At 43.5% G+C, this 25,750-nt stretch overlaps 1 protein-coding gene across 2 annotated transcripts in view; it reads right to left on the bottom strand.

Moving 5' to 3' along the window:
* Positions 1–25,750, bottom strand: part of LOC137283439 (lysosomal alpha-mannosidase-like) — a 76,379-nt gene that overhangs the window by 13,788 nt on the left and 36,841 nt on the right. For both annotated transcript variants that reach the window (XM_067814928.1, XM_067814929.1), the window contains exons 11-19: positions 25,689–25,728; positions 17,305–17,374; positions 15,217–15,336; positions 14,309–14,425; positions 11,379–11,508; positions 10,197–10,264; positions 7,773–8,006; positions 6,888–7,520; positions 6,550–6,723 (exon numbers count right to left, since the gene is read on the bottom strand). In XM_067814928.1, coding sequence (XP_067671029.1) covers positions 6,550–6,723; positions 6,888–7,520; positions 7,773–8,006; positions 10,197–10,264; positions 11,379–11,508; positions 14,309–14,425; positions 15,217–15,336; positions 17,305–17,374; positions 25,689–25,728 — 1,586 coding nt within the window. The remainder of the gene's footprint in view (positions 1–6,549; positions 6,724–6,887; positions 7,521–7,772; positions 8,007–10,196; positions 10,265–11,378; positions 11,509–14,308; positions 14,426–15,216; positions 15,337–17,304; positions 17,375–25,688; positions 25,729–25,750) is intronic.

The following is a 25,750-nucleotide window of genomic DNA, read 5'->3' as shown; positions in this document are numbered from 1 at the left end:
GTATGGACTGCGACTTTCTAACTTTTTTGATCACTGTTAGTACAATTACAGTCTTTATATTCTCAGTAATTTCTGGTCATACTATAAACAAATATACAAGTCTCAAAACATGATGAAGTTCATAAATCTTTTACAAACCAAAGTCAAAGTATTAACCTTGAACTTTTATCCTATATTTCATGTAATAGAAAACTAAAACTTGAATTATCCATGAAGGTTCTTTTCAGTACATTTTCTCTCAGTGTTATCTATCATTTCCTATAGGACAAATTGTTATGGATAACAACTTCTTTATTGCCTGATTGCAACGTTTTGATACAGATTCTTGTACCATTGTCAAGCAGGACAATGTCATCGTTCCTGCTTGACAACGGTACAAGGATCTAAATTGAAACGTCACATTCATGCAATAAAGAAGTTGTTATCCATAATAATTTGTCCTATTTGTACACCTCAACCTCTAAAATGCCACTCAAAAAAGATATCATTTCCTATTTCAGGAATAAACCTAATCAAACCAAAACATGGTGAACAGAAGGCACATGGACACTTGCTCTGAGTATGGTGATTGTGTGTAACATTCCTACAAACATAAATGATTAAAATCTAAATATTTTAGATATTTAAATACTTACCTTACCATAGGTCTTATGCATATTACCTCAAGCTTCGCTAGAAGAGATCAGACAGTCGTTGATTCACCATTCCCTAGATGGCTACCTCATGTAATCTATGAATGTAGTCACGGAAGTGACGTGATCTCCCCACTCGTTCAAGCGTGAACAATCCCAAAATCACTTTTACTGGCAACAGGAACGTCCGAAGAGTCCAGAGTGGGGAGAAGCATCCAGCGTTGGGAGGGAGTCACTGCCCTATGGTAAGGTAAGTATTTAAATATCTAAAATATTTAGATTTTAATAAATTTTTAACTTACCTTACCATAGGTCTTATGCATATGGCTTCGACAGATGGATGGTGGTGTGGACTCCGGAGGATCATCCCTCAGCAACCAGTGCACATGCATTACGAGAACCTGGGAGACCCATGTCAACAGTCACAGGACAAACCTGGAAGCAGGACAAAGAGTAACCCAAGGGAACTCCAAAGTAAAAACCGACGCACCCTGAGGGTGAGGTTAATCCTAAGACCAACGGTAAGAAACAGTGTTATTACCTAATGGGCGGGCGGCCGGGTAAGTTGCTGGGCAACCACCAACGGACTGAAAGACTGTAGTCCCTCCATGTCCTCAACTGCCAAGTCCCTCAGGTAGTTGGAAGCGAAGGCAGTAGACCACTTCCAAAAGCAGCCTTCCATAGTTTGTGGCACTGTGCAGTTCCTATGGAGGGCCATGGTAGATGCCAACGCTCTGATCTCGTGTGGGTTGTTCGCCACCGGATGAGGTAGATGCTTGGCATCAAAAGCCGTCAGGATCGTAGATCGAAGCCATAAGGTGACTGTGTTCCTGTTCACCTCCCCTTGCAGGTAGTCGAAAGTGTGATGAACAGTCACCTCCTCTAAGTCATGTTGTCCCAAGACTGAAGATGAAGGAGGAACGGAGAACAGCCTGTCTGGCTGTCCTGGGAGCTGATTCTTGGCCCAGAGGAGACCCAAGTGGGCTCGTCCATGCCTCAACTGCTCGAAGCGAACCTGTGTGACGTCCAGGGCATGAATTTCACTAACTCTAGCCGCGGTAGCCAACTCTAGAATGAAGACCGTCTTTTTAGACAAATTCATGTTAGAGGCTTCCTCTAAAGGCTCATACGGAGGTCTCTAAGATGTTGTAGGACGATGTTGAGGTCCCAAGCTGGAGGATGAAGTTTAACTTTCTGGTCCTCCAATTTGAAGGCCTTGAGTAGCGCAGTAAGCTCTGGTACCTTGGAAATCTGTTTATCCGCTTTAATCGCCAAGGAGGAGTTCAAAGCCAACAGATAAGTCCCCAAGGTACTGCATCTAAGATGCTTGCAGTTATGCAGGAACAGGAGGAAGTTCGCTAAAAACTGTGGAGAAGCTGTCATAGGATCTTGCGGCCTTGAGCACAAAAACTCTCGAATGAGTGTCACTTGTCGTCATATAAGGACCTAGCGGACGTACGATGCGCACAAGCTAGGACGCTTGCCGCGCACGAGGAGTAGCCCTTAACTCTCAATGCCTTCTACAGATGACCCAACCGTGAAGATGAAATCTCAGCGGGTCCGGATGTAGCTGCCGACAGTGCGGATGTCGAAGCAGACGTAACTAATCTGGAAGCTGGTACGACTCTCTGCTGGCGAGACGACGCAGGTCGGGGAACCATGGCCTGGCTGGTCACCAAGGCGCGACCAAAAGCAGTCGCAGGTTCTGAGTCTGCTTGACCGTGGCGACCACTTCTGAGAGAAGGGCTGGTGGTGGAAACGTGTAAGCGTCCAGACCTTCCCACGACAGGGACATTGCATCGATCGCCCACGTCTGCAGGTCCATAAAGTAACTGAGTGGAAGTCCTGTGCTCCCGGGTGATTAACTTTGCCACTTGAGATGAGTACCCCTTGGCCCTCAAGACTTTCACAAATGGTCCAGGCGCAAAGATGAAACCGTGGCGGATCAGACTCAACCACGTCGAAGGGTAGAAACGACTAGAAGTGTAGTAGAGGTCGAGGCCTCCTTGACCCTTGATTACCTCGGAGGCTACTATAGAGTTGTCCGTAAGGATCATCAGTAGCTAGTCTCTCGGTGCTGTCAACCAATGATAGACATGCATCACCGCTTTCATCTTCAACTAGGTGATGTGAAGAGATAGATCTCCACTCTTCCAGAATCCTGCTGCAACCTCCTTGACTAGATAGGCAATCCTCCTTGACTAGATAGGCACTCAATCCTTGGAGAGACGTGTCTACCTAAAGATGGTTGTTGAATGGCGGCTCTAATATGTAACTTCCTACGCACACATTGACCAGCGAGTCTACCACAGGTTTGGTGTCAAGACGTCCAGTGTCGTAAACCTATCTTGAAATCATGATCCAGAAACCACTGTGATAGACGTAATAGTAGACGTCTACGTATGATCATATCCTAACGTGACGCGAGCAAATCGAATAGACATTATCACTGGCATAGTGATAACGGACACAGTACAGCTTGTTTATAACATTGCCTTGAACTTCGACCCACGAACCTGGGACGGCGATGTGATGAATCAAATCCCGCGGAGTTAGATTCTCAAGTCATCCAAGCTGACTTAACAGCGTGATAATGAAGTCCACCGCTCTCAAGATAAGCTTGTATGCCGTGAAGGATGCGTCATTCTTCGACTTCAGAACGACCACGCTGTTCATTATGAATGTGTTGACATTTCAATGAAGTCTATTTATAGCTGGCTGTCTGTTCGATCAGAAACTGCAATGCATCGATGCACGAATCCTGACAGGCAGCGTTCTGACTACTGTTAAAGGATCTCTATGCCGACAAGAGAAATCCAATGCTGCTGTAGACTGCTAGTCTAGAGTGTAAACGACATCTTTCCATCATAAAATGACTGTAAGTCACTGCAGACAACTTCCTAACACTAGAATAATAACAACACATTCTGCGCAGGGCGTTGTCCCTCGATGACCAATCAGATAGTAGATGTAACGTCCCTGGGATCCTTTGCAGGGTGTTGTCTCGTGGGGACCAATCCAAATGTAGACGTGATGTCACCGATGTAGCAAAAAACTGATCATAATGAAATCTTGTAAATGGTGATACCCTGCTAGCCTGTAGGCTTGACTGTAACCATGCTGTTTGGTGAGCACATGTGTAAATGAGAAAAGCACGCGAAAACCCTTCCGCCGCTTGAAACTGCTGTAGACAATTGCTTTTCAGGTGGATGTACCTTGCCGCTGCCGAGGTAGCTGATGCCAGCGCAGACAACGGTTTAAGCATCCGCTTGAATTCAGTCTCCATGGTTACCCACTTAGAATCATGCACTCTGTAAGAGAGCTGCGAGGAGCCCAATAACAGAAGATTCATCCAGGACAGCCACGCTGTGCACGAAAACCAAGGCTGTGTATCTTGTAATCTGACTTCCTGGACTTACCCGCTTTGAAATTCGGATTAGATGACAATTTCGTAAAGACCGCATCTAATACAGCCACGGTGTCTGCCACCATAGGGTGAGGCGGGATGAGTAGCTCCGGCGATAAATGAATCGCTGCAAGGTTGCTGGAATCAGCTGAAGGTGAAGGGCAGTCCGGTAAACTGTCAGCAGTCCACTCAAAGACGACTGATAAGGGTAGTTAAGTGCCATCACCATTGCCGTCGCCTCCTGCCTCCTCGTCGCAGTCCGGGCAAAAAACCTGTTCCTCCAGGTCCTCCTAGGACATGGAATTCAAATCACGCCGCAGTGTAGAAGACGAAGTCGATGCATCAGCAGCAGATTCCTTGGACGGAATCCAAGGTGGTTCCGGCGACCGCAAACGCCGAGATCTTGAGGAGCGCCGAGGTGATATGGACTGGGAGCGCAAGCAACGTCTTCACCTGGTAGTAAAGCGAGAGTCCTCATTTAAAGGGCGACGCGGGGACTGTGAGCTTGACCGAGAGCGCCGACAAAGACTACTATGGAGGGTACAGGATCGCCGACTCCCAGGGAACCTGGAGCGTGATCTGCGCCGAGAGCACGCCCTTCATCCAACTGTCGTGCAAAACCTCTTCCCTGGACAACGTATGCAACACCCTGGGTATACGGTAAGGCGCAGACGCAGGCGCAGGCGCTGGCGCTGGCGCAGGGTCCGGCTGTGACATAGGCGCTGGTGTCGGGATAGGCGCTGGTGTCGGGATAGGCGCTGACGTCGGGATAGGCGCTGACGTAGGCATGGGCGCTGGCGTAAGCACGGGCGCTGGCGTAAGCACAGGCGCTGGCGTAAGTATAGGCGCTGGCGTAGGCATAGGCGCTGGTGCAGGCATAGGTGCTGGCGTAAGCACAGGCAATGGTGTAGACATAGACGCTGGTGTCAGGTTAGGCGCTGACGTAGGCATACGCGCTGGCGTAGGCATAGGCACTGGCGTAAGCACAGGCGCTGGTGTCGGGATAGACGCTGGCATCGCAGCTGCACCGGGCGTCAGGAGGGAGCGCAGGAACCTCTGGACTTCCGGATGAGACAAGGCATCTGGATGAAAACATCCACGCTGGAATCCGAGCAAGGTGGTTCCGGGGACAAACATACAGGCGTCACGGACGAACGCTCCATCCCAGGCGCCGGCACAGTCGCTGAAGGCAGTTGTAAGTCAGGGTCGTCCGGCAGAAATCCCAACGACGAGGCTGGAGACGACATCCTTCTTTTCCGCAGTGCAAAATGCTTCCTCTTAGCCGCAATAAAGTCTTCAAATCCGCCACCAATAATGCCTCACAGTACTGCCAGCGTCCGTCAAAAGAGCAGGCTAGCGACGCACAATCCGGGCACCAAGGGTGGGGAACTTCGCCGATTGCTGCCCCTAGCAGATAGTGCAAAACTGGCTAGACATACACAATTAACTGCAACAAAACAAGACATAACAATGCGTAGAAAAAACACCCCTATACCAGAAATGCAACACCAACGCACCCCTACCATAAAGTAGGCACGCCCGTAAGCTCGTGACAGCGAAGGGCAAACAACCAGAAAGGCTGTCTGCGTACATCGCAACGTGGTACGAAAAAACATATAAATGCAGTGAAACATGGGCAAAAATACTAATCGACATGGAAAATCACATGGAGGAAGAAAAACCAGCAAGATATAATACCCCCACAGACGCCATGCCGCACTCACACACGACGCGGGCGAACCCACCCCAAAGTGAGAGAATAAATAGAAACAACACGAGGTAGCAAAGGAAGTGCAGTTAAATGATTACTTACCTTAACACGCACACCTAAGGGATACAAACCATACCTACCCGTGAGGAAACAACTTTATTGAACCACAAAGTAGGTAAATTAAGCGAACCAAACACGTCCGAACAGATGAACGCTAGAAGTAAAAGTGATTTTTGGATTGTTCGCGCTTGCGCGAGTAGGGTGATTACGTCATTTCCGTGACTACATTCGTAGATTACATGAGGTAGCCATCTAGGGAATGGCGAATCAACGACTGTCTGATCTCTTCTAGCGAAGCTTGAGGTAATATGCATAAGACCTATGGTAAGGTAAGTTAAAAATTTGTGTGGATGAAATAACATTTTATTTATTGAATGCAGATATAGATATTATTACCATGAGTACATTTCTCCTTATGAATGCATTTTATTTAATACATCAATTTAAATTTTGTACAAAAGTAAAAAAATAAAGAGAGCCCAAACATATATATAATGCATCAATTTCTCATTATATCATGAGCAGGCACAGATAATAGTACAATAGTACAAAACTGAAAAGATTCAATCCATCTAGAGTGTTGATAACTAATTAATAGCAACCGATCACAGTGCCCATCCATCAAATGCACTTTACTGCACTAAAATCAGAAATCTGACAGATTGGTTTGCGACCGTTCACACATTAACACCTCCATAAACACAAGAACACAATGAAGCACAAGCAGACAGTTTGGTAACCTTCAGTGATACTGTAACTGGGGAAGAGAGGACAGCATCTTCTTCCTTCTCATAGAAGTGTTCCAGTCTCAGCAGGTAGGGCTGCATGGTTGAGGGGGCGGGGCCAGATCCTGCGTATTGCTCCAGGGTCAGCAGGTGGACATTGGCCGGTAACTCACGCTTTAGTCCAGACCACTGAAATAGTAGTTTAGACCAATCTACATTTTATACACCTTTTATCCAAATTACGCGTGAGTAGATGAGTGTTTGCGGATATCGTACTTGCAGGTTAGGATGTTTCCAGGAGCACAATCATGTATGATACGCACTCAAAACCTCTACACTAAATACATTCTTACATTTGTTCTGAAGTTCTTGCTCCAGTCAGCATATTTCATTTGTACATTAGTGAAGGACAATGCTGGTGCCATGAAGAGTCTTTCCCCAAGGTCACGGTGTAGTCTGGCTGAGTCTGCGATGGTGTCCAGGAACACGTAGTTGTAGCCTCGGACAATCAAACCCTTCCCATCAGACCCTGTCTCATTCAAGGGTTCTCCCACACCACGAGAGTCATCCTTCACCAGGCGGCGATGCAGCATCAGTTCCAGGGAGCCATCGCCCACACTGCTGCCACCCTCGGATCGGTCATTGAGGACAGTGAACTGCAGGTTCCTGCTGGTGTCTTGAAGGTAGATCCTGCTGTTGACAGGGTAGTAGTTCTGAGAAACAGGTTCTGTTACATTCAGGTCCCAGGTGTCACGATGGTTGCGCTGTCTCTCCAACACCTCCCTGCCATTGGCGTCAGTGAAGAAGCGGCCCTGAGAGGCAAGGTTGGTGGTGTATCTAGTGATCACCTCCTTTCCAATCTTGTCATCAAGTGGGATTGGGCCAACAGTCCACTGGAATTCAGCATACTGCTCGTTTTCGTACACTCGAATCACCTGTGTAGCCCATGGTGCAAACTGCTGGTAGACCTCCTGCACAAGTCTTCCCTGAAAGGCAAGTCATTATTCCATCAATATCAGCTATATTCATACTTTAATCTTGACATCCTTTCTTCAGTCTGAATACTTTTCTCAATGGCTTTTCAGGAAAAATCTGTTGATAACAAGACACAGTTACAGACTGTAACAGCTGGTGAACAGTTATTTTGCTGAAAGTTTTGGCAGATTACTCATTCTCCATTACAGACATGCACTCTTCACTACAGATGTTCTGCCTTCATCCTTCGTCAAATGTCTCACCTCTCGGATGTAACTACTCGAGGACAGCTGAACACCGCTGATGATGTTGGTGGGAGAAGTTGCGTTTGGTCGGAAGATGTAGGCGCCAGAGGCCTGGTTCATGTCACCACTATTGTTGCCAGCATAGCCTGGATAGAACATCAAGCTCTGAGTCAGACTGATGTCCAGGTTCTTCTGCAGGTTCCTCATAGACTTTAGCTGTCCAGAGGCCCCATCAAAGGTCAAGCTGATATACTGAAACACACAACCATCAGCTGATGTACTGAAACACACACTGACCAGATGATCTACTGAACACACACTGACCAGATGATGTACTGAACACACACCCATCAGCTGATGTACTTAAACACACACTGACCAGATGATGTACTGATACACACATTGACCAGATGATGTACTGAACACACACCCATCAGCTGATGTACTAAAACATACACTGACCTGCTGATGTACGAAACACACACTGACCAGCTGATGTACTAAAACACACTCTGACCAGACGCTGTACTGAACACACACCCATCAGATGATGTAGTGAACACACACTGACCTGCTGAGGTACTGAACACACACTGACCTGCTGATGTACTAAAACACACACTTACCTCAAGTACTGAAACATACACTGACCAGAAAATGTACTGAACACACACTGATCAGATGATGTACTGATACACACATTAACCAGATGATGTACTGAACACACACTGACCAGATGATGTAGTGAACGCACACTGGCCTGCTGAGGTACTGAACACACACTGACCAGATGATGTACTAAAACACACACTGACCAGATGATGTACTGAACACACACTGACCAGATGATGTAGTGATCACACACTGACCTGCTGAGGTACTGAACACACACTGACCAGATGATGTACTGAACACACACTGACCAGATGATGTAGTGAACACACACTGACCTGCTGAGGTACTGAAACATACACTGGCCTCATGATGTAGTGAACACACACTGACCAGATGATGTACTGAACACACACTGACCTGCTGAGGTACTGAACACACACTGACCTGCTGATGTACTGAACACACACTGACCAGATGATGTAGTGAACACACACTGACCAGATGATGTACTGAACACACACTGACCAGATGATGTACTGTACACACACTGACAAGCTGATGTACTGAAACATACACTGGCCTCATGATGTACTGAACACACACTGGACTGATGATGTACTGAACACACACTGGCCTGCTGATGCACTGAACACACACTAACCAGATGATGTACTGAAACACACACTGACCAGATGATCTACTGAACACATACCCATCAGTTGATGTACTGAAACACACACTGGCCTGCTGATGTACTGAACACACACTGACCAGAAGATGTAGTGAACGCACGCTGACCTGCTGAGTTACTGAACACACACTGACCAGATGATGTACTAAAACACACACTGACCAGATGATGTACTGATACACACATTAACCAGATGATGTACTGAACACACACTGACCAGATGATGTAGTGAACACACACCCATCAGCTGATGTACTGAAACACACATTGACTAGATGATGTACTAAAACACACACTGACCAGATGATGTACTGAACACACACTGACCAGATGATGTATTGAACATACACTGACCAGATGATGTACTGAACACACACTGACAAGCTGATGTACTGAAACATACACCGGCCTCATGATGTACTGAACACACACTGGACTGATGATGTACTGAGCACACACTGGCCTGCTGATGCACTGAACACACACTAACCAGATGATGTACTGAAACACACACTGACCAGATGATCTACTGAACACATACCCATCAGTTGATGTACTGAAACACACACTGGCCTGCTGATGTACTGAACACACACTGACCAGATGATGTAGTGAACACACACCCATCAGCTGATGTACTTAAACACACATTGACCAGATGATGTACTGAACACACACCCATCAGCTGATGTACTAAAACATACACTGACCTGCTGATGTACGAAACACACACTGATCAGCTGATGTAGTCTAAACACACATTGAGCAGCTGATGTACTGAATACATACTGAAACACCAGCTGATGTACAGAAACGCACACCCATCACCTGATGTACTGAAACACACACCCATCAGCAGATGAACTGAAACACACACACACACACACACACACAAACACAGACACAAATATACATATACAAAGAATGAAGTAAATCACAATGATATTATAACCAGACTTTCCTCAGGCATTAATCTAGTCTCATAAAAGCATAAACATGAGGACTGACATACCAGTACTAAGCAGAGTGTACAAAGCTCATATCACAAAATATTCAGACACACATCAACTGATGCACTAAAAACCAGGAGTCATCTGGTGTAGAGGGTATTGCAGGTTTCACAATATTTCACCCACCTGATTCCCAATAGTTGCATCAGCACCTGTGGTAAATGACCTCCTTGGTGGCACCTGGCTCACAGCACCTGAAAGGGAAGAGCAAGTGTTGTATGGTTGTAGACAGCCATAGTAAGTTACAAGATGTAACACTGGGTAAAGCAGACAGACATGGTATGTTACACAAGGTAAAGCTGAGAGACATGGCATCTTACGAGTGGTAAAGCAGACAGACATGATATCTTACAAGGGGTCAAGTAGACAGACGTGATATATCACAAGGGATAAAGCAGACATAAAATCTTACAAGGGGTAAAGCAGACAGATGTGGTATCTTACAAGGGGTAAAGGAGACAGATGTGGTATCTTACAAGGGGTAAAGCAGACAGATGTGGTATCTTACAAGGGGTAAAGCAGACAGATGTGGTATCTTACAAGGGGTAAAGGAGACAGATGTGGTATCTTACAAGGGGTAAAGGAGACAGACATGGTATGTAACATGGGGTAAAGCAGACAGATATGGCATGGTATATGGTATAAAGCAGGGAAACATGGTATCTTGCAAGGGGTAAAGCAAACAGACATGGTATTTTGCAAGGGGTAAAGAATGCAGACATGGTATGTTACATGGGGTAAAGCAGACAGATATGGTATCTTACAGGGGGTAAAGTAGACAGATATGGTATCTTACAAGGGGTAAAGCAGACAGATGTGGTATCTTACAAGGGGTAAAGGAGACAGATGTGGTATCTTACAAGGGGTAAAGCAGACAGATGTGGTATCTTACAAGGGGTAAAGGAGACAGATGTGGTATCTTACAAGGGGTAAAGGAGACAGATGTGGTATCTTACAAGGGGTATAGGAGACAGACATGGTATGTAACATGGGGTAAAGCAGACAGATATGGCATGGTATATGGTATAAAGCAGGGAAACATGGTATCTTGCAAGGGGTAAAGCAAACAGACATGGTATTTTGCAAGGGGTAAAGAATGCAGACATGGTATGTTACATGGGGTAAAGCAGACAGATATGGTATCTTACAGGGGGTAAAGTAGACAGATATGGTATCTTACAAGGGGCAAAACAGACAGACACGGTATTTTACATGCGGTACAGTAGACAGATATGGTATCTAACAAGGGGTAAAACAGACAGACATGGTATGTTACTAGGGGTAAAGCAGTCAGATATGTTATTGTACCACTGTTCAAAGATACAAAATAGGTGTTGAAGCCCAGAGCTGGAAGTGTTACATGGAACACCAGTTCATTAGTAGCAGCAGCACCCTTCCTCTCTGGGATGCGGAAGGTGTCCTCCGAGATGGCGTACACCTACCAACACAAGAGTGATGACATTCTGTTACCTTATTGTAACAATGGCTCAAAATAATCAGTTTATTTACGTCTATTCACTCTAAAGAATTTCACAGAGATTCTAAAATTAGGGAAAACTGGGATAATTGAGAATAAATATTAGTGAAATGGTTGTCACTATCAGTGGGGTTTGTAGGGGTGGGCGATAATACCAGTTAACCAGTACACTGCAATTTGAGCTTCACAATATGATATACTGCAGTACAATTTTCGCGAACAGGTTCAATCGCATTAGGAATAAACACTATGTATTTAGCTCGCCAAGGCTTGCTAAATACAATGTTTATTCCCAAGGCAGGACATTAACCATCCCAAAACAGACTCTCACAATAACCTATATGTCATAATGATTGCAGTGATTTCCTCATCTTGACAAAATTATGGTTTTGATTAACATTTTAATATCCTTCATTCAATAACTTTTTGGGGGGGATCAAGTTGTTATGATTCTTCTTCAGTTGATGTTTACACCTCGAAGAAGATTGCTACACAAGCTGGTGTCTACACCATGACAGATATCGCTACACAAGCTGGTGTCTACACCGTGACAGAGATCGCTACACAAGCTGGTGTCTACACCATGACAGATATCGCTACACAAGCTGGTGTCTACACAGTGACAGAGATCGCTACACAAGCTGGTGTCTACACAATGAGGGAGATCGCTACACAAGTTGGTGTCTATACCATGAGGGTGATCACTACACAAGTTGGTGTCTACTCCACGTGGGAGATTGCTACACAAGTTGGTGTCTACTCCACGAGGGAGATCACTACACAAGTTGGTGTCTACACCACGAGGGAGATCACTGCACAAGTTGGTGTCTACTCCACGAGGGAGATCACTACACAAGTTGGTGTCTATACAATGAGGGAGATCACTACACAAGTTGGTGTCTACACCACGAGGGAGATCGCTACACAAGTTGGTGTCTACTCCTCGAGGGAGATTGCTACACAAGTTGGTGTGTACTCCATGAGGGAGAGTGCTACACAAGTTGGTGTCTATACCATGAGGGCGATCACTACACAAGTTGGTGTCTACTCCATGAGGGAGATTGCTACACAAGTTGGTGTCTACTCCATGAGGGAGATCACTACACAAGTTGGTGTCTACTCCACGAGGGAGATCACTACACAAGTTGGTGTCTATACCATGAGGGCGATCACTACACAAGTTGGTGTCTACTCCATGAGGGAGATCGCTACACAAGTTGGTGTCTACTCCACGAGGGAGATCACTACACAAGTTGGTGTCTACTCCATGAGGGAGAGTGCTACACAAGTTGGTGTCTACACCATGAGGAAGACTACCTCGTATGTCTCTACAAGACAAAGGAGATCACTACACAAGTCAATATCACTATCACTGTTTTTATCATATAATAGTTAGCATGTTTGTGTTTGCAACACAAGAAAAACCTATTCAGTTTATTGGGATAATTGTTATCAGAACAATAGTGTCAGATACTCAGCATCTACCGTGTTGTATCTGTGAACATGACAATTATAGTGACAATTGAAGCAACATCTGTACCTGTAACTGTACATCTGTATGACCTGGGTGTCTTTTCAACAATTAATCAATGGAATTTGGCCAAAATACATCTGAAATGCTTCTTCATAAATTCTGACAGTGTATGGGACTTGGACTGCATTATGAATAATCATTATGACTCCCTGAGCCATTATGTTCTCCCTGTTGGGTTCAGCAACTCATTTCAGTCATTATGGCCTCCAAACAGAGTCTGGTGACTCACCTTAGACAATATGGCCTCCACACAGTCTGGTGACTCACCTTAGACAATATGGCCTCCAAACAGAGTCTGGTGACTCACCTTAGACAATATGGCCTCCAAACAGAGTCTGGTGACTCACCTTAGACAATATGGCCTCCCCACAGGGTCTTGTGACTCACCTTAGACAATATGGTCTCCCCACAGAGTCTGGTGACTCATCTCAGACAATATGGCCTCCCGACAGCGTCTGGTGACTCATCTCAGACAATATAGCCTCTCTAAAGGGTCTGGTGACTCACCTTAGACAATATGGCCTCCACACAGAGTCTGGTGACTCACCTTAGACAATATGGCCTCCCCACAGGGTCTGGTGACTCACCTTAGACAATATGGCCTCCCCACAGAGTCTGGTGACTCACCTTAGACAATATGGCCTCCCCACAGGGTCTTGTGACTCACCTTAGACAATATGGTCTCCCCACAGAGTCTGGTGACTCATCTCAGACAATATGGCCTCCCGACAGCGTCTGGTGACACATCTCAGACAATATAGCCTCTCTAAAGGGTCTGGTGACTCACCTTAGACAATATGGCCTCCACACAGAGTCTGGTGACTCACCTTAGACAATATGGCCTCCCCACAGGGTCTGGTGACTCACCTTAGACAATATGGCCTCCCCACAGAGTCTGGTGACTCACCTTAGACAATATGGCCTCCCCACAGCGTCTGGTGACTCATCTCAGACAATATAGCCTCTGTAAAGGGTCTGGTGACTCACCTTAGACAATATGGTCTCCCCACAGAGTCTGGTGACTCACCTTAGGCAATAAGGCCTCCCGACAGCGTCTGGTGACTAATCTCAGACAATATAGCCTCTCTCCAGGGTCTGGTGACTCATCTCAGACAATATAGCCTCCCTACAGGGTCTGGTGACTCACCTTAGACAATATGGCCTCCCCACTCCATCTACTGACTGACCTAAGACACTACCGCCTCCCCATGGGGTACAGTGACTCACCTCAGACACTATGGCCTCCCCACGGGGTCCAGTGACATTGTAGGAGCTGCCCACCACTGGGAGACGTATGCTGTAGGTCACTGACCTTCCAATCGGGTTGTACACAAGCACTTGGAACTGATAAAAGATAAGGATGTGAGATTTCTTGACAACAGCAAGCATGGTTTTGTCTGGCGTCATAATATACATATACCTTAAGAGTGATTCATATAGAATATTATCAACATGGGTATTAAACATTACTTCACAGCACCCAAATGATACTTTCTTTTACCATACTGGTCTTGTCATGACTGTTTCCAAGACACCTTGGTCTTCCTGATGACATGGTGACCACCTGATGAGACATGGTGACCCCTTGATGAGACATGGTGACCACCCTGATGACACATGGTGACCCCTTGATGAGACATGGTTAGCCCCCTAATGAAATATGGAGACTCCTTGATGAGTATATGGTGAACCCCTGATGAGATTTGAGACCCCTGATGAGACATTCTAACCTCCTGGTGAAATATTGTCACCCCTGACAATATATGGTGATCTCCTAATGAGATATGGTGACCCCAGATAAGATATGTGACCCCTTATTAAGAAAAGGTGACCCGTGGTGAGATATGGTGACCCCTTGATGAGATATGGCGAACCCTGATGAGATTTGTGTCCCCTGATGAGATATGGTGACCCCTTGATGAGATACAGTGACCCCTGATGAGCTTTGTGACAACTGATGAAATATGGTGAAACCTGATGAGATATGGTGACCCTTTGATGAGATATGGTGAACCCCTGATTAGATATGGTGACCCCTTGAATAGATATGGTGACCCCCAGATGAGATATGGTGACCTGGCGTTGACCCCTGCTGTGGCCACCAGATGGAACCTCTGGAACCAGCAGCTACTGACCTCCTTTTCTGACTCAGTGGCAGGGCACAAACTGATGTTGAGCAGAGTGCAGAACCCCTGACCAGGTGGTTTCACTGTCCCCATAGGCAGCAGTTTGCCATAGGCATCATTGACAACTTTCTGGAAACACAACACAGATAATCATTCATAACTTTCTGGAAACACAACACAGATAATCAGTTACTACTTTCTGGAAACACAACACAGACAATCATTCATAACTTTCTGGAAACACAACACAGATAATCAGTTACTACTTTCTGGAAACACAACACAGATAATCAGTTACTACTTTCTGGAAACACAACGCAGATAATCAGTTACTGCTTTCTGGAAACACAACACACATAATCATTCATAACTTTCTGGAAACACAACACAGATAATCAGTTACTACTTTCTGGAAACACAACACAGATAATCAGTTACTACTTTCTGGAAACACAACACAGATAATCAGTTACAACTTTCTGGAAACACAACACAGATAATCAGTTACTACTTTCTGGAAACACAACACAGACAATCATTCATAACTTTCTGGAAACACAACACAGATAATCAGTTACTACTTTCTGGAAACACAACACAGATAATCAGTTACTACTTTCTGGAAACACAACACAGATAATCAGTTACTACTTTCTGGAAACACAACACAGATAATCAGTTACTACTTTCTGGAAACACAACACAGATAATCAGTTACTACTTTCTGGAAACACAACGCAGATAATCAGTTACTACTTTCTGGAAACACAACACAGATAATCATTCATAACTTTCTGGAAACACAACACAGATAATCAGTTACTACTTTCTGGAAACACAACACAGATAATCAGTTACTACTTTCTGGAAACACAACACAGATAATCATTCATAACTTTCTGGAAACACAACACAGATAATCAGTTACTACTTTCTGGAAACACAACACAGATAATCAGTTACTACTTTCTGGAAACACAACACAGATAATCAGTTACAACTTTCTGGAAACACAACACAGATAATCAGTTACTACTTTCTGGAAACACAACGCAGATAATCAGTTACTTTTTTCTGGAAACACAACACAGATAATCATTCATAACTTTCTGGAAACACAACACAGATAATCAGTTACTACTTTCTGGAAACACAACACAGATAATCAGTTACTACTTTCTGGAAACACAACACAGATAATCAGTTACTACTTTCTGGAAACACAACGCAGATAATCAGTTACTGCTTTCTGGAAACACAACACAGATAATCATTCATAACTTTCTGGAAACACAACACAGATAATCAGTTACTACTTTCTGGAAACACAACACAGATAATCAGTTACTACTTCCTGGAGACACAACACAGAAAGTAGTTCTATAGGTGTATCACCTGGATAACGCTCACATAGGTCTACAGTAGGTGTATCACCTGGATACCGCTCACATAGGTCTACAGTAGGTGTATCACCTGGATACCGCTCACATAGGTCTACAGTAGGTGTATTACCTTGATAATGCCCACATAGGTCTACAGTAGGTGTATCACCTGGATACCGCTCACATAGGTCTACAGTAGGTGTATCACCTGGATACCGCTCACATAGGTCTATAGTAGGTTTATCACCTGGATACCGCTCACATAGGTCTACAGTAGGTGTATCACCTGGATACCGCTCACATAGGTCTACAGTAGGTGTATCACCTGGATACCGCTCACATAGGTCTACAGTAGGTGTATCACCTGGATAATGCTCACATAGGTCTACAGTAGGTGTATCACCTGGATACCGCTCACATAGGTCTACAGTAGGTGTATCACCTTGATAATGCCCACATAGGTCTACAGTAGGTGTATCACCTGGATACCGCTCACATAGGTCTACAGTAGGTGTATCACCTTGATAATGCCCACATAGGTCTACAGTAGGTGTATCACCTTGATAATGCCCACATAGGTCTACAGTAGGTGTATCACCTGGATACCGCTCACATAGGTCTACAGTAGGTGTATCACCTTGATAATGCCCACATAGGTCTATAGTAGGTTTATCACATTGATAATGCTGACATAATTCTATAGTTGGAGTAATACCTGGCACTCGTTGACGCCAATGGCCAGTCTCTCTGCATAGTCATTGGCCACAGCTTGCTTCTCTGTACCACTGTCCAACAAATGCAACATACACTTGTTTGTATTAATGTTAAACACAACAGTCAGCTATATTCTTGTTTATACAACAGTCTACTATATATCTGTTATACACAAAAGTCAACTATATTCCTAATATACACAAAAGTCAGCTATATTTCTATTACAACAGTCAGTCATATTCCTCTTACACACAACAGTCAACTATATTTCTCTTATCTACAACAGTCAACTATATTTCCGTTACATACAACAGTCAACTATATTTCCGTTATGTACAACAGTCAACTATAATTTTCTGTTATATACAACAGTCAACTATATTTCTGTTATATACAACAGTCAACTATATTTCTGTTATATACAACAGTCAGCTATATTTCTGTTATATACAACAGTCAGCTATATTTCTGTTATATACAACAGTCAACTATATTTCTGTTATATACAACAGTCAACTATATTTCTGTTATATACAACAGTCAACTATGTTTCTGTTATACACAACAGTCAACGATATTTCTGTGGTATACAACAGTCAGCTATATTTCTGTGATACACAACAGTCAACTATATTTCTGTTATATACAAAAGTAAAGTATAATTCTGTTACATACAACTCAATTTCTGCCCACACCTGGCCATTCCAAACGTACACACTGTCAACTGAATATCCCAAAGCAACCCGCCACAAAGCAATGACAAGATTAACAACAGCTGACGGATTTATGGCCCTCGGTATGCTACGGTCTGGTTCTACCCAGTGGGAGGTTGCTCAACAATTTAACTGTCACCATAACACCATATAAGGTCAACATGCTGATGTCAGAGATTGCCCATGTCGTGTATCCAGTCAATGACAGAACAATTCATGTGATAACAGCAGCCATGTTTATTCCACCACACTACATTCAAGGGACATCACTCTAGTTTACTCTAGCATTGGAGCTGGCATTAAGTCTTACGGAGTTGTCTCCCTTAGACTATTAACTTTATATACTCTTAAGTGCCATACACTACACCACTCTCCGATAAGTTTTTAACACATAAAAACTTGATTTTACAATGAACTTGCATTAACTAAAATGTGAACTTTAAAATAATTAACTGAAAGCGATGTAAAGCCTACAAAGTCTCTGGACAATTTTTTTTTTTTTTTTGTAAACCTAACACAAATTTCCTGTGGGAATTTTAACACTAGAACTTTAACATTAGATATTAGAGTCAGTTTTCACAGGTCTCCCTCAGACTTTGAACCTCTTCGGTGGATGTCGGTCTCGTTGTGGGTATTGTCTCTGTGGAGCTGTGGTTGTCTCAGGTGCAGCCGCTACTGAGACATCAGGTTTCTCTGCTGGTTCAGCTGGTTTTGTAGGTTTATCAACAACTTCAAGTTGCTGATTTGCAGGGGTTAGAGTCACTGAAATTTCTGGTAGGTCACTGTGACCTTTAGTGAGTTCTGGGATCAAATCAGCTGGACGTGACCTGATTTGATCTATGTGTCTCTTCCAGACTTGCTGCCCTACTGACATATGATAGTTTCTGTCACCGTGTCTCTCTAGAACAGTTCCTAGTACCCATCGGGCAAATTGAACTCCGAAGTTCAGCACGAATACTGGGTCACCTGCATTGAAGAATTGTGCTGCTTTCTCAGTCGGTGCTTCTTTGCTGGACATCAGATTTTCTCTTGAAGGTCGTAGTTGTCGCCACATGAGCAATTCTGCTGGGGTTTTCCCTGTCGCTGCAAGTGGGGTTGTTCTGTAGGAGAACAAATATCTCTGTAGCTTGTCAGAGGTGTCACCTGGTTGATTCTTCATTTTCTTCAGCGCCGTCTTGAATGATTCAACTGCTCGTTCAACTTGTCCTTTCGTAGCTGGATGCTTTGGTGCTGTGCAAGTGTGACATATGTTGCTCATTCTCAGGAACTCTTGGAATTCTGACGTAAACTGGGCCCCATTATCAGTCACGATGTGTTCCGGTTGCCCGAATATAGCAAATAGTTTTCTCAGGTGCTTGATGGTGACAGTCGACGTTGTTGATTGAAGTGGCATGACATCCATCCACTTGAAGTGCGCGTTGAAGACCACTAAGAATGTGTGTCCTTGGAATGGTCCTGCGAAGTCAATGTGAAATCGGGACCATGGAGATGAAGGTCATTTCCAGTTGGTAGGTGGAGCTGTGGGAGGTTGATTCACTGTCTCTTGGCAGTCGAGGCAATGTTTGACTTTGTTTTCAATCTTGTGGTCCAGTCCTGGCCACCACAAGATTGATCGTGCCACTGATTTCATCCTGACCATCCCAGTATTTTCTCTATGGAGTTCTTCCAACAGCATCTATTGGAATTTCTGTGGGATTATTACCCTTGAGCCCCAGATAATCACGCCGTGTTCCACACTTAGTTCCAATCTTCTCTGGAAATATGGTTGAAGTTCTGCTTCTGTTTCATCCACGTATTGTGGCCATCCTTCCAGCATATGGAGGTGAACTCGTCTCAGTACTGGTTCTTTTGCGGTCTCTACTGCGACTTGTTTTGCTGTGATTGGCAATTCTTCGTTCAATATTTTCACCAGTAGAATCAACTCTGTGTTGTTCTCTGTGGTTTCATCTTTCGGCGGTGCCTGTGGCAATCTCGATAACCCATCAGCTGGTGCATTCTGCTTGGATGTTCGACACTCTATCTTGTAGTCGAATGAAGCAAGAATCAGTCCCCATCTCTTGATGCCTGACACCGCCATGACTGGAGTTTCTTTCGTCCGTGAGAACACTCGGAGCAGTGGGCGATGATCAGTTACGAGAGTGAAGCTTCGGCCTAGCAGGTACTGCCTGAACTTGGTCACTCCAAAGATGATGGCAAGCCCCTCCTTCTCAAGCTGTGAGTAGCTCTGCTCTGTGCTGTTCAACTTTCATGACGCATATGCGACTGGTCTCTAATCTCCATCAATGTTGTGTTGTAGAACTGCTCCTACGCCGTAGGGTGAAGCATCGCAGGAGAGCACTAGTGGTCTGTCCAAACTGTAGTGAACTAGAAGACTCATTCATCAAGTACTCCTTGGATTTCTTGAAGGCTTCCTGTTCTTTCTTGGATCATTTCCACTCTTGATTATTCTGTAGAAGGTCGTACAGGGGTGCTACTGTACTCTCTAAGTTGGGCATGAACTTCAGCATTCCGAGGTAAGACCTCAATTCAGATACATTTTTGGGTTCTGGTGCTTGCTCGATTGCTGTGACCTTTTCCTTTGTTGGGTGGATTCCTTTCTCATCTATAATGTACCCTAGGAATTGGACTTGCTTCTTCTTCTTGCTCAGTTTGAGTCCTGCTTCCTGTAGTACCCTTAAGGCTGCTCTCAGGTTTGACATCTGCTCTTCTCGATTTCTTCCAGTGACGCAGATGTCTTCCACAAAGACTATGACACCTTTAGTATCATCTCGATTGTTCTTTGCAACAATGTTGGTGCCGTACTTACACCATAAAGTAATCTTCTGAACTGGTACTTTCCTTTCATTGCGTTGATCGTTGTCAACTTGCGTGACTTCTCATCCAGTTGATGTTGCTGGTACGCATGTTTCAGGTCCAGCTTGGTGAATTCTTTCCCTCCATTAAGTTCAGCAAGTAGCTCTTCGACATTAGGAATAGGTTAAGTTTCCACCTTCAAGTACTTGGTGAGTGTCGTCTTGTAGTCTCCGCATAGACGAACTTCTCCTGATGACTTGAGTACCGGAACGACCAGAGTTGCCCATTGTGAGTATTTCACTGGTTCAATGCTGTTTTCCTTCTCCATCCTGTCGATTTCCTTCTTGACCTTCTCCTGGAGTGCCAGTGGGACTGTGTGAGCCTTGCAGAATATGGGGTGAGCATGGTCTTCTACTTCTAGCGAGACTTCACATTCCCTCAAGTGGTCTAATCCCTTATCAAACACTTGGAAGAATTCTATCAACAAGTCATCTTGTGTATCAGCTGTGGTCTCTACCAGATTGATAATATTGATGGAGAGCATACTCTTCCATGGTTCAATGTACTTGAGCCAGTTTCTGCCTACCAGTGAAGCTCTGTTTCCCTCGACAACCACTATGGATAGATCCATGATCTCTGATTCTATGTGGGAACTGACTTTCAGTTTTCCCAACACCGGAATGTCTGTTCCCAAATATGCATTGAGTTAGCAAGCTGTTCTAGACAGTGGTATCTCCGGAAAGGTGGATCTGTAGACCCCTTCGTTGTTCAGAGTGACGTCTGAACCGGATTCTAGCTCGAACTTCATCGGCTTGTCATTGACTAGTATGGTTTTCTTCCATTTACCTGTCTTTCCTTCATGTACTGAGGAAACCACAAAAATCTCTTCAAAAACATCATCATCTTCCAGAGTTACCTCCGATTCCTCAATTTCAATCATGTTTGTTGACTTCTTGTTTTTACTATACTCTTTCTTCTTCCCAGAATAAATCAGTTGTTACAAGTTGCTGTGATGTAGGGACAGTCTGCAGGCTTGTGATCTTCTAGGTTACACCTGATACATAGTTTGTAATTACTGGGTTTACTCTTGGGAGTTTTCTTCTGCTGTTGCTTTCCCTTGGGTTGTGACAACTTGCGTACAGAACCTGTGCTTGATTTTGGATGGCTTTAGCTTCCTTGTTGGCCGTTTCCATTGACAAGGTTATTTGGTATGCTTGGTCAAAGGTCATAGTTCTCTTGCAATAATCTATGCCTGATTGCCTCACTGTGTACTCCTGCTACAAATCTGTCTCTCAACCACATCAGCAAGTTTTGGCCGTAATCACAATTTTCTCAAATTCTTCTCAGATTAGCAACAAATGTACTGATACTTTCATCTGGCCTCTGTACAGTACTGTTGAAGTTACAACCTGCAGTAATGATGTTTGGAGGTGGGTGGAGATGAAGAGAGTTGGCTTACAACATCTTCAAACTTCTGATCACTAACTGTCTCTGGGGAAAATAGATCATGAGCAAGCTTCATCTCACATGGATGATATGAAGACATGGATTTTTCTTTTCTGATCAACAACATTGTTGGCTGCCATACTTGATTCAAACCTTTCAGCATATGGCGAAAAATCTTCTTTTCTACCTGAGAACTTAGGAACAGGCACACAGATTCCATAATTTTGAGCTGCTTCTTGATTTGGCACAGTGAAATTAGGTCACTGTCATTTAAAAGTCACAGAAACTGTCCTTACCGTGATAGGGATTGAATTTATAATCAGAAACACACAGTTTGGCTGATTGTGGTGGTTTGGAACACTTAGTTCACTTATTCTGATCCTAAGATCACTTGCAATGTCACTTGAACACTTGCAGAAATTTGACATGGGTTTCCCGCCATTTTCATGAATGTCAGTTCATGGAACTTCAAATCAATATTCACCCTGTCTTAGGAATCTGTAGACCCTTCTGAACACTTAGTCCAAACTGCCTTGGCTTGGTGAACGGGATCCCATCCTCGTCCCCATTTATTCTGTCGTTTATCCACCATGACTGACCTTAGTCAATGACAGAACAACAATTCATGTTTATTCCACCACACTACATTCAAGGGACATCACTCTAGTTGACTCTAACATTAGAGCTGGCATTAAGCCTTACGGAGTTGTCTCCCTTAGACTGTTAACTTTATATACTCTTAACCTTTAGCCTGCTGAATTAATTTCAGCATAAGGCGCTTATAAGAGGGTGTGTGATTTCAAACAGTCGGCGTATCCCTAAATAAATAACTGAAAAAATATTCAGCTCATTAATACTAGATAGAAAAATAAACATTATTATCAAAAAATAACCAGATAATTTCAAACGTACAGATATTAATTACAAGACAAACATAAATAAAGTAAATTTTCCTGAATTTACCTGAATTACTTGATTGACAGCCGCATGCGTTTTATATCAGGAACCATATAATTGTCCAATTATCGCAAACCGATTTCAATATTCTTACTACTGATATTTCATAAGTATTTGACTTTAATTTTGTATATTTGTATCTGCAAATATCCGCATGACAACAAATTAAAAATTAATTCTGAAAAAAAATAATCGAAAACTTTCGTCGTAAACAAAACATACTTTCGATGTCATGACAGGTCTTACTGAAATGGCACTATTACGTTTATTTAAACTTGTGAGCTTTCTCTTCGTCAAAGAACAAAAATATTGATTAAACTATCAAAAAATATTTCATTATGAAGAAAATATTAGACTGGGTACCACCTGACGTGGTGTGCTTGAAAGTCAACAAAGATAATATATTTATAAAGCTGAGAATTAGTGCATTCCACACATAATTCATATGACACGTAAATCCGACTCGTTGAATAATTATTGCAAGTTATATTTGGAGATGTCATTATCCTGCCCTCCTGTCGATAGGGTTCGACGGCAGCATTGAGAGGATTAAGTGCCATACACTACAGCCCACATTCAGGGAGACCAAGAACTGCTCAAGATCGATGGATTTGACTGGTTCATCTGCACAAACGGAGTCAACAAGCAACAACACCCCATAGCATCACCAACTGCACATTTATCCTCAAACTGTCATCAACCACCTGTGAAGTTTAATACAGTCTACATCAGACGCAGCAATTTGTCCCATTATAACGTTACATCTCTGAGAAGCATGGTTACAATCGTACAGACGACACCTCAGACATTCCTTGTTATGGAGACATGTGATCTTTACGGGTGAGTCTCATTTCCACTTGTCCTCATCAGATGGGTGCCAAAGTGTGTATCGATGTGCAAGTGAATACTATGTAGATTGTGAACGGCAATTTGAATGCTGTGCAGTAACATGATGAGATTGCTGCAGACGTTGTCATTCCCTTTATTCAACCCAATGGCCCTGGGATAATTTTTCAGCAAGACAACGCACGTCCAAATACAACATGTGTTGTGCAACAAATTCTGCAACAACAGCAAACTGATGTGTTGCCCTGCCTGCAGTAATACTGGATCTTTTGCCAACCGAGCACGTTTGGTACAATCCTAGGGGTACAAAAAAAACCATTTCACATCGTTCATGTGTACAGACAAATGCATTTTGTTTTATACAATACCATTGCCTTTGGAGGAATGTGTTATGTCATTTATCTATGAGTATTTTTTGTGGTTTCTTTTTGTGGTTAGTACGTACTCCTATTACACACAACAGTCAGCTATATTCCTGTTACAAACAACATTCAACTATATTCCTATACACACAACAATCACTTATATTCCAGTTATATACAACAGTCAGCTATTATCCTGCTATTAACAACATTCAGCTATATTCCTATTGCACACAACGATCAGCTATATTCCTGTTACTAACAACAGTCAGCTATATTCCAGTTATAAACTACAGTCAGCTATATTCCAGTCATAAACAACAGTCAGCTATATTCCTATTACACACAACAGTCTGTTATTTTCCTGTTATACACAACATTCAGCTATATTCCTATTACACACAACAGTCAGATATATTCCTGTTATATGTAGCAGTTTGCTATATTCCTGTTATACACAACAGTCAGCTATGTTCCTGTAATACACAACAGTCAGCTATATTCCTGTTATATACAGCAGTCAGCTATATTCCTGTAATACACATCAGTCAGCTATATTCCTGTTATATACAACAGTCAGCTATATTCCTGTTATATACAGCAGTCAGCTATATTCCTGTAATACACATCAGCCAGCTATATTCCTGTTATATACAACAGTCAGCTATATTCCTGTTATATACAGCAGTCAGCTATGTTCCTGTAATACACAACAGTCAGCTATATTCCTGTTATATACAACAGTCAGCTATATTCCTGTAATACACATCAGCCAGCTATATTCCTGTTATATACAGCAGTCAGCTATATTCCTGTTATATACAGCAGTCTGCTATGTTGCTGTAATACACAACAGTCAGCTATATTCCTGTTATATACAGCAGTCAGCTATATTCCTGTTATATACAGCAGTCAGCTATATTCCTGTTATATACAGCAGCCAGCTATATTCCTGTTATATACAGCAGTCAGCTATATTCCTGTAATACACATCAGCCAGCTATATTCCTGTTATATACAGCAGTCAGCTATATTCCTGTTATATACAGCAGTCAGCTATATTCCTGTTATATACAGCAGTCAGCTATATTCCTGTTATATACAGCAGTCAGCTATATTCCTGTTATATACATCAGCCAGCTATATTCCTGTAATACACATCAGCCAGCTATATTCCTGTAATACACATCAGCCAGCTATATTCCTGTTATATACAGCAGTCAGCTATATTCCTGTAATACACAACAGTCAGCTATAAAGAATCCTACCTGACTGCATCATGATGTTGGGCCACACCCAAAGCCTCCTCTGCGGAAGAAAACAGTCAAAT

Source organism: Haliotis asinina, chromosome 5 (assembly GCF_037392515.1).
Source record: "Haliotis asinina isolate JCU_RB_2024 chromosome 5, JCU_Hal_asi_v2, whole genome shotgun sequence".
In the NCBI taxonomy this organism is placed as follows: domain Eukaryota; kingdom Metazoa; phylum Mollusca; class Gastropoda; order Lepetellida; family Haliotidae; genus Haliotis; species Haliotis asinina.
Note: the sequence above shows the minus strand (reverse complement) of the source record. Positions and strands in the feature narration are given on the sequence as shown.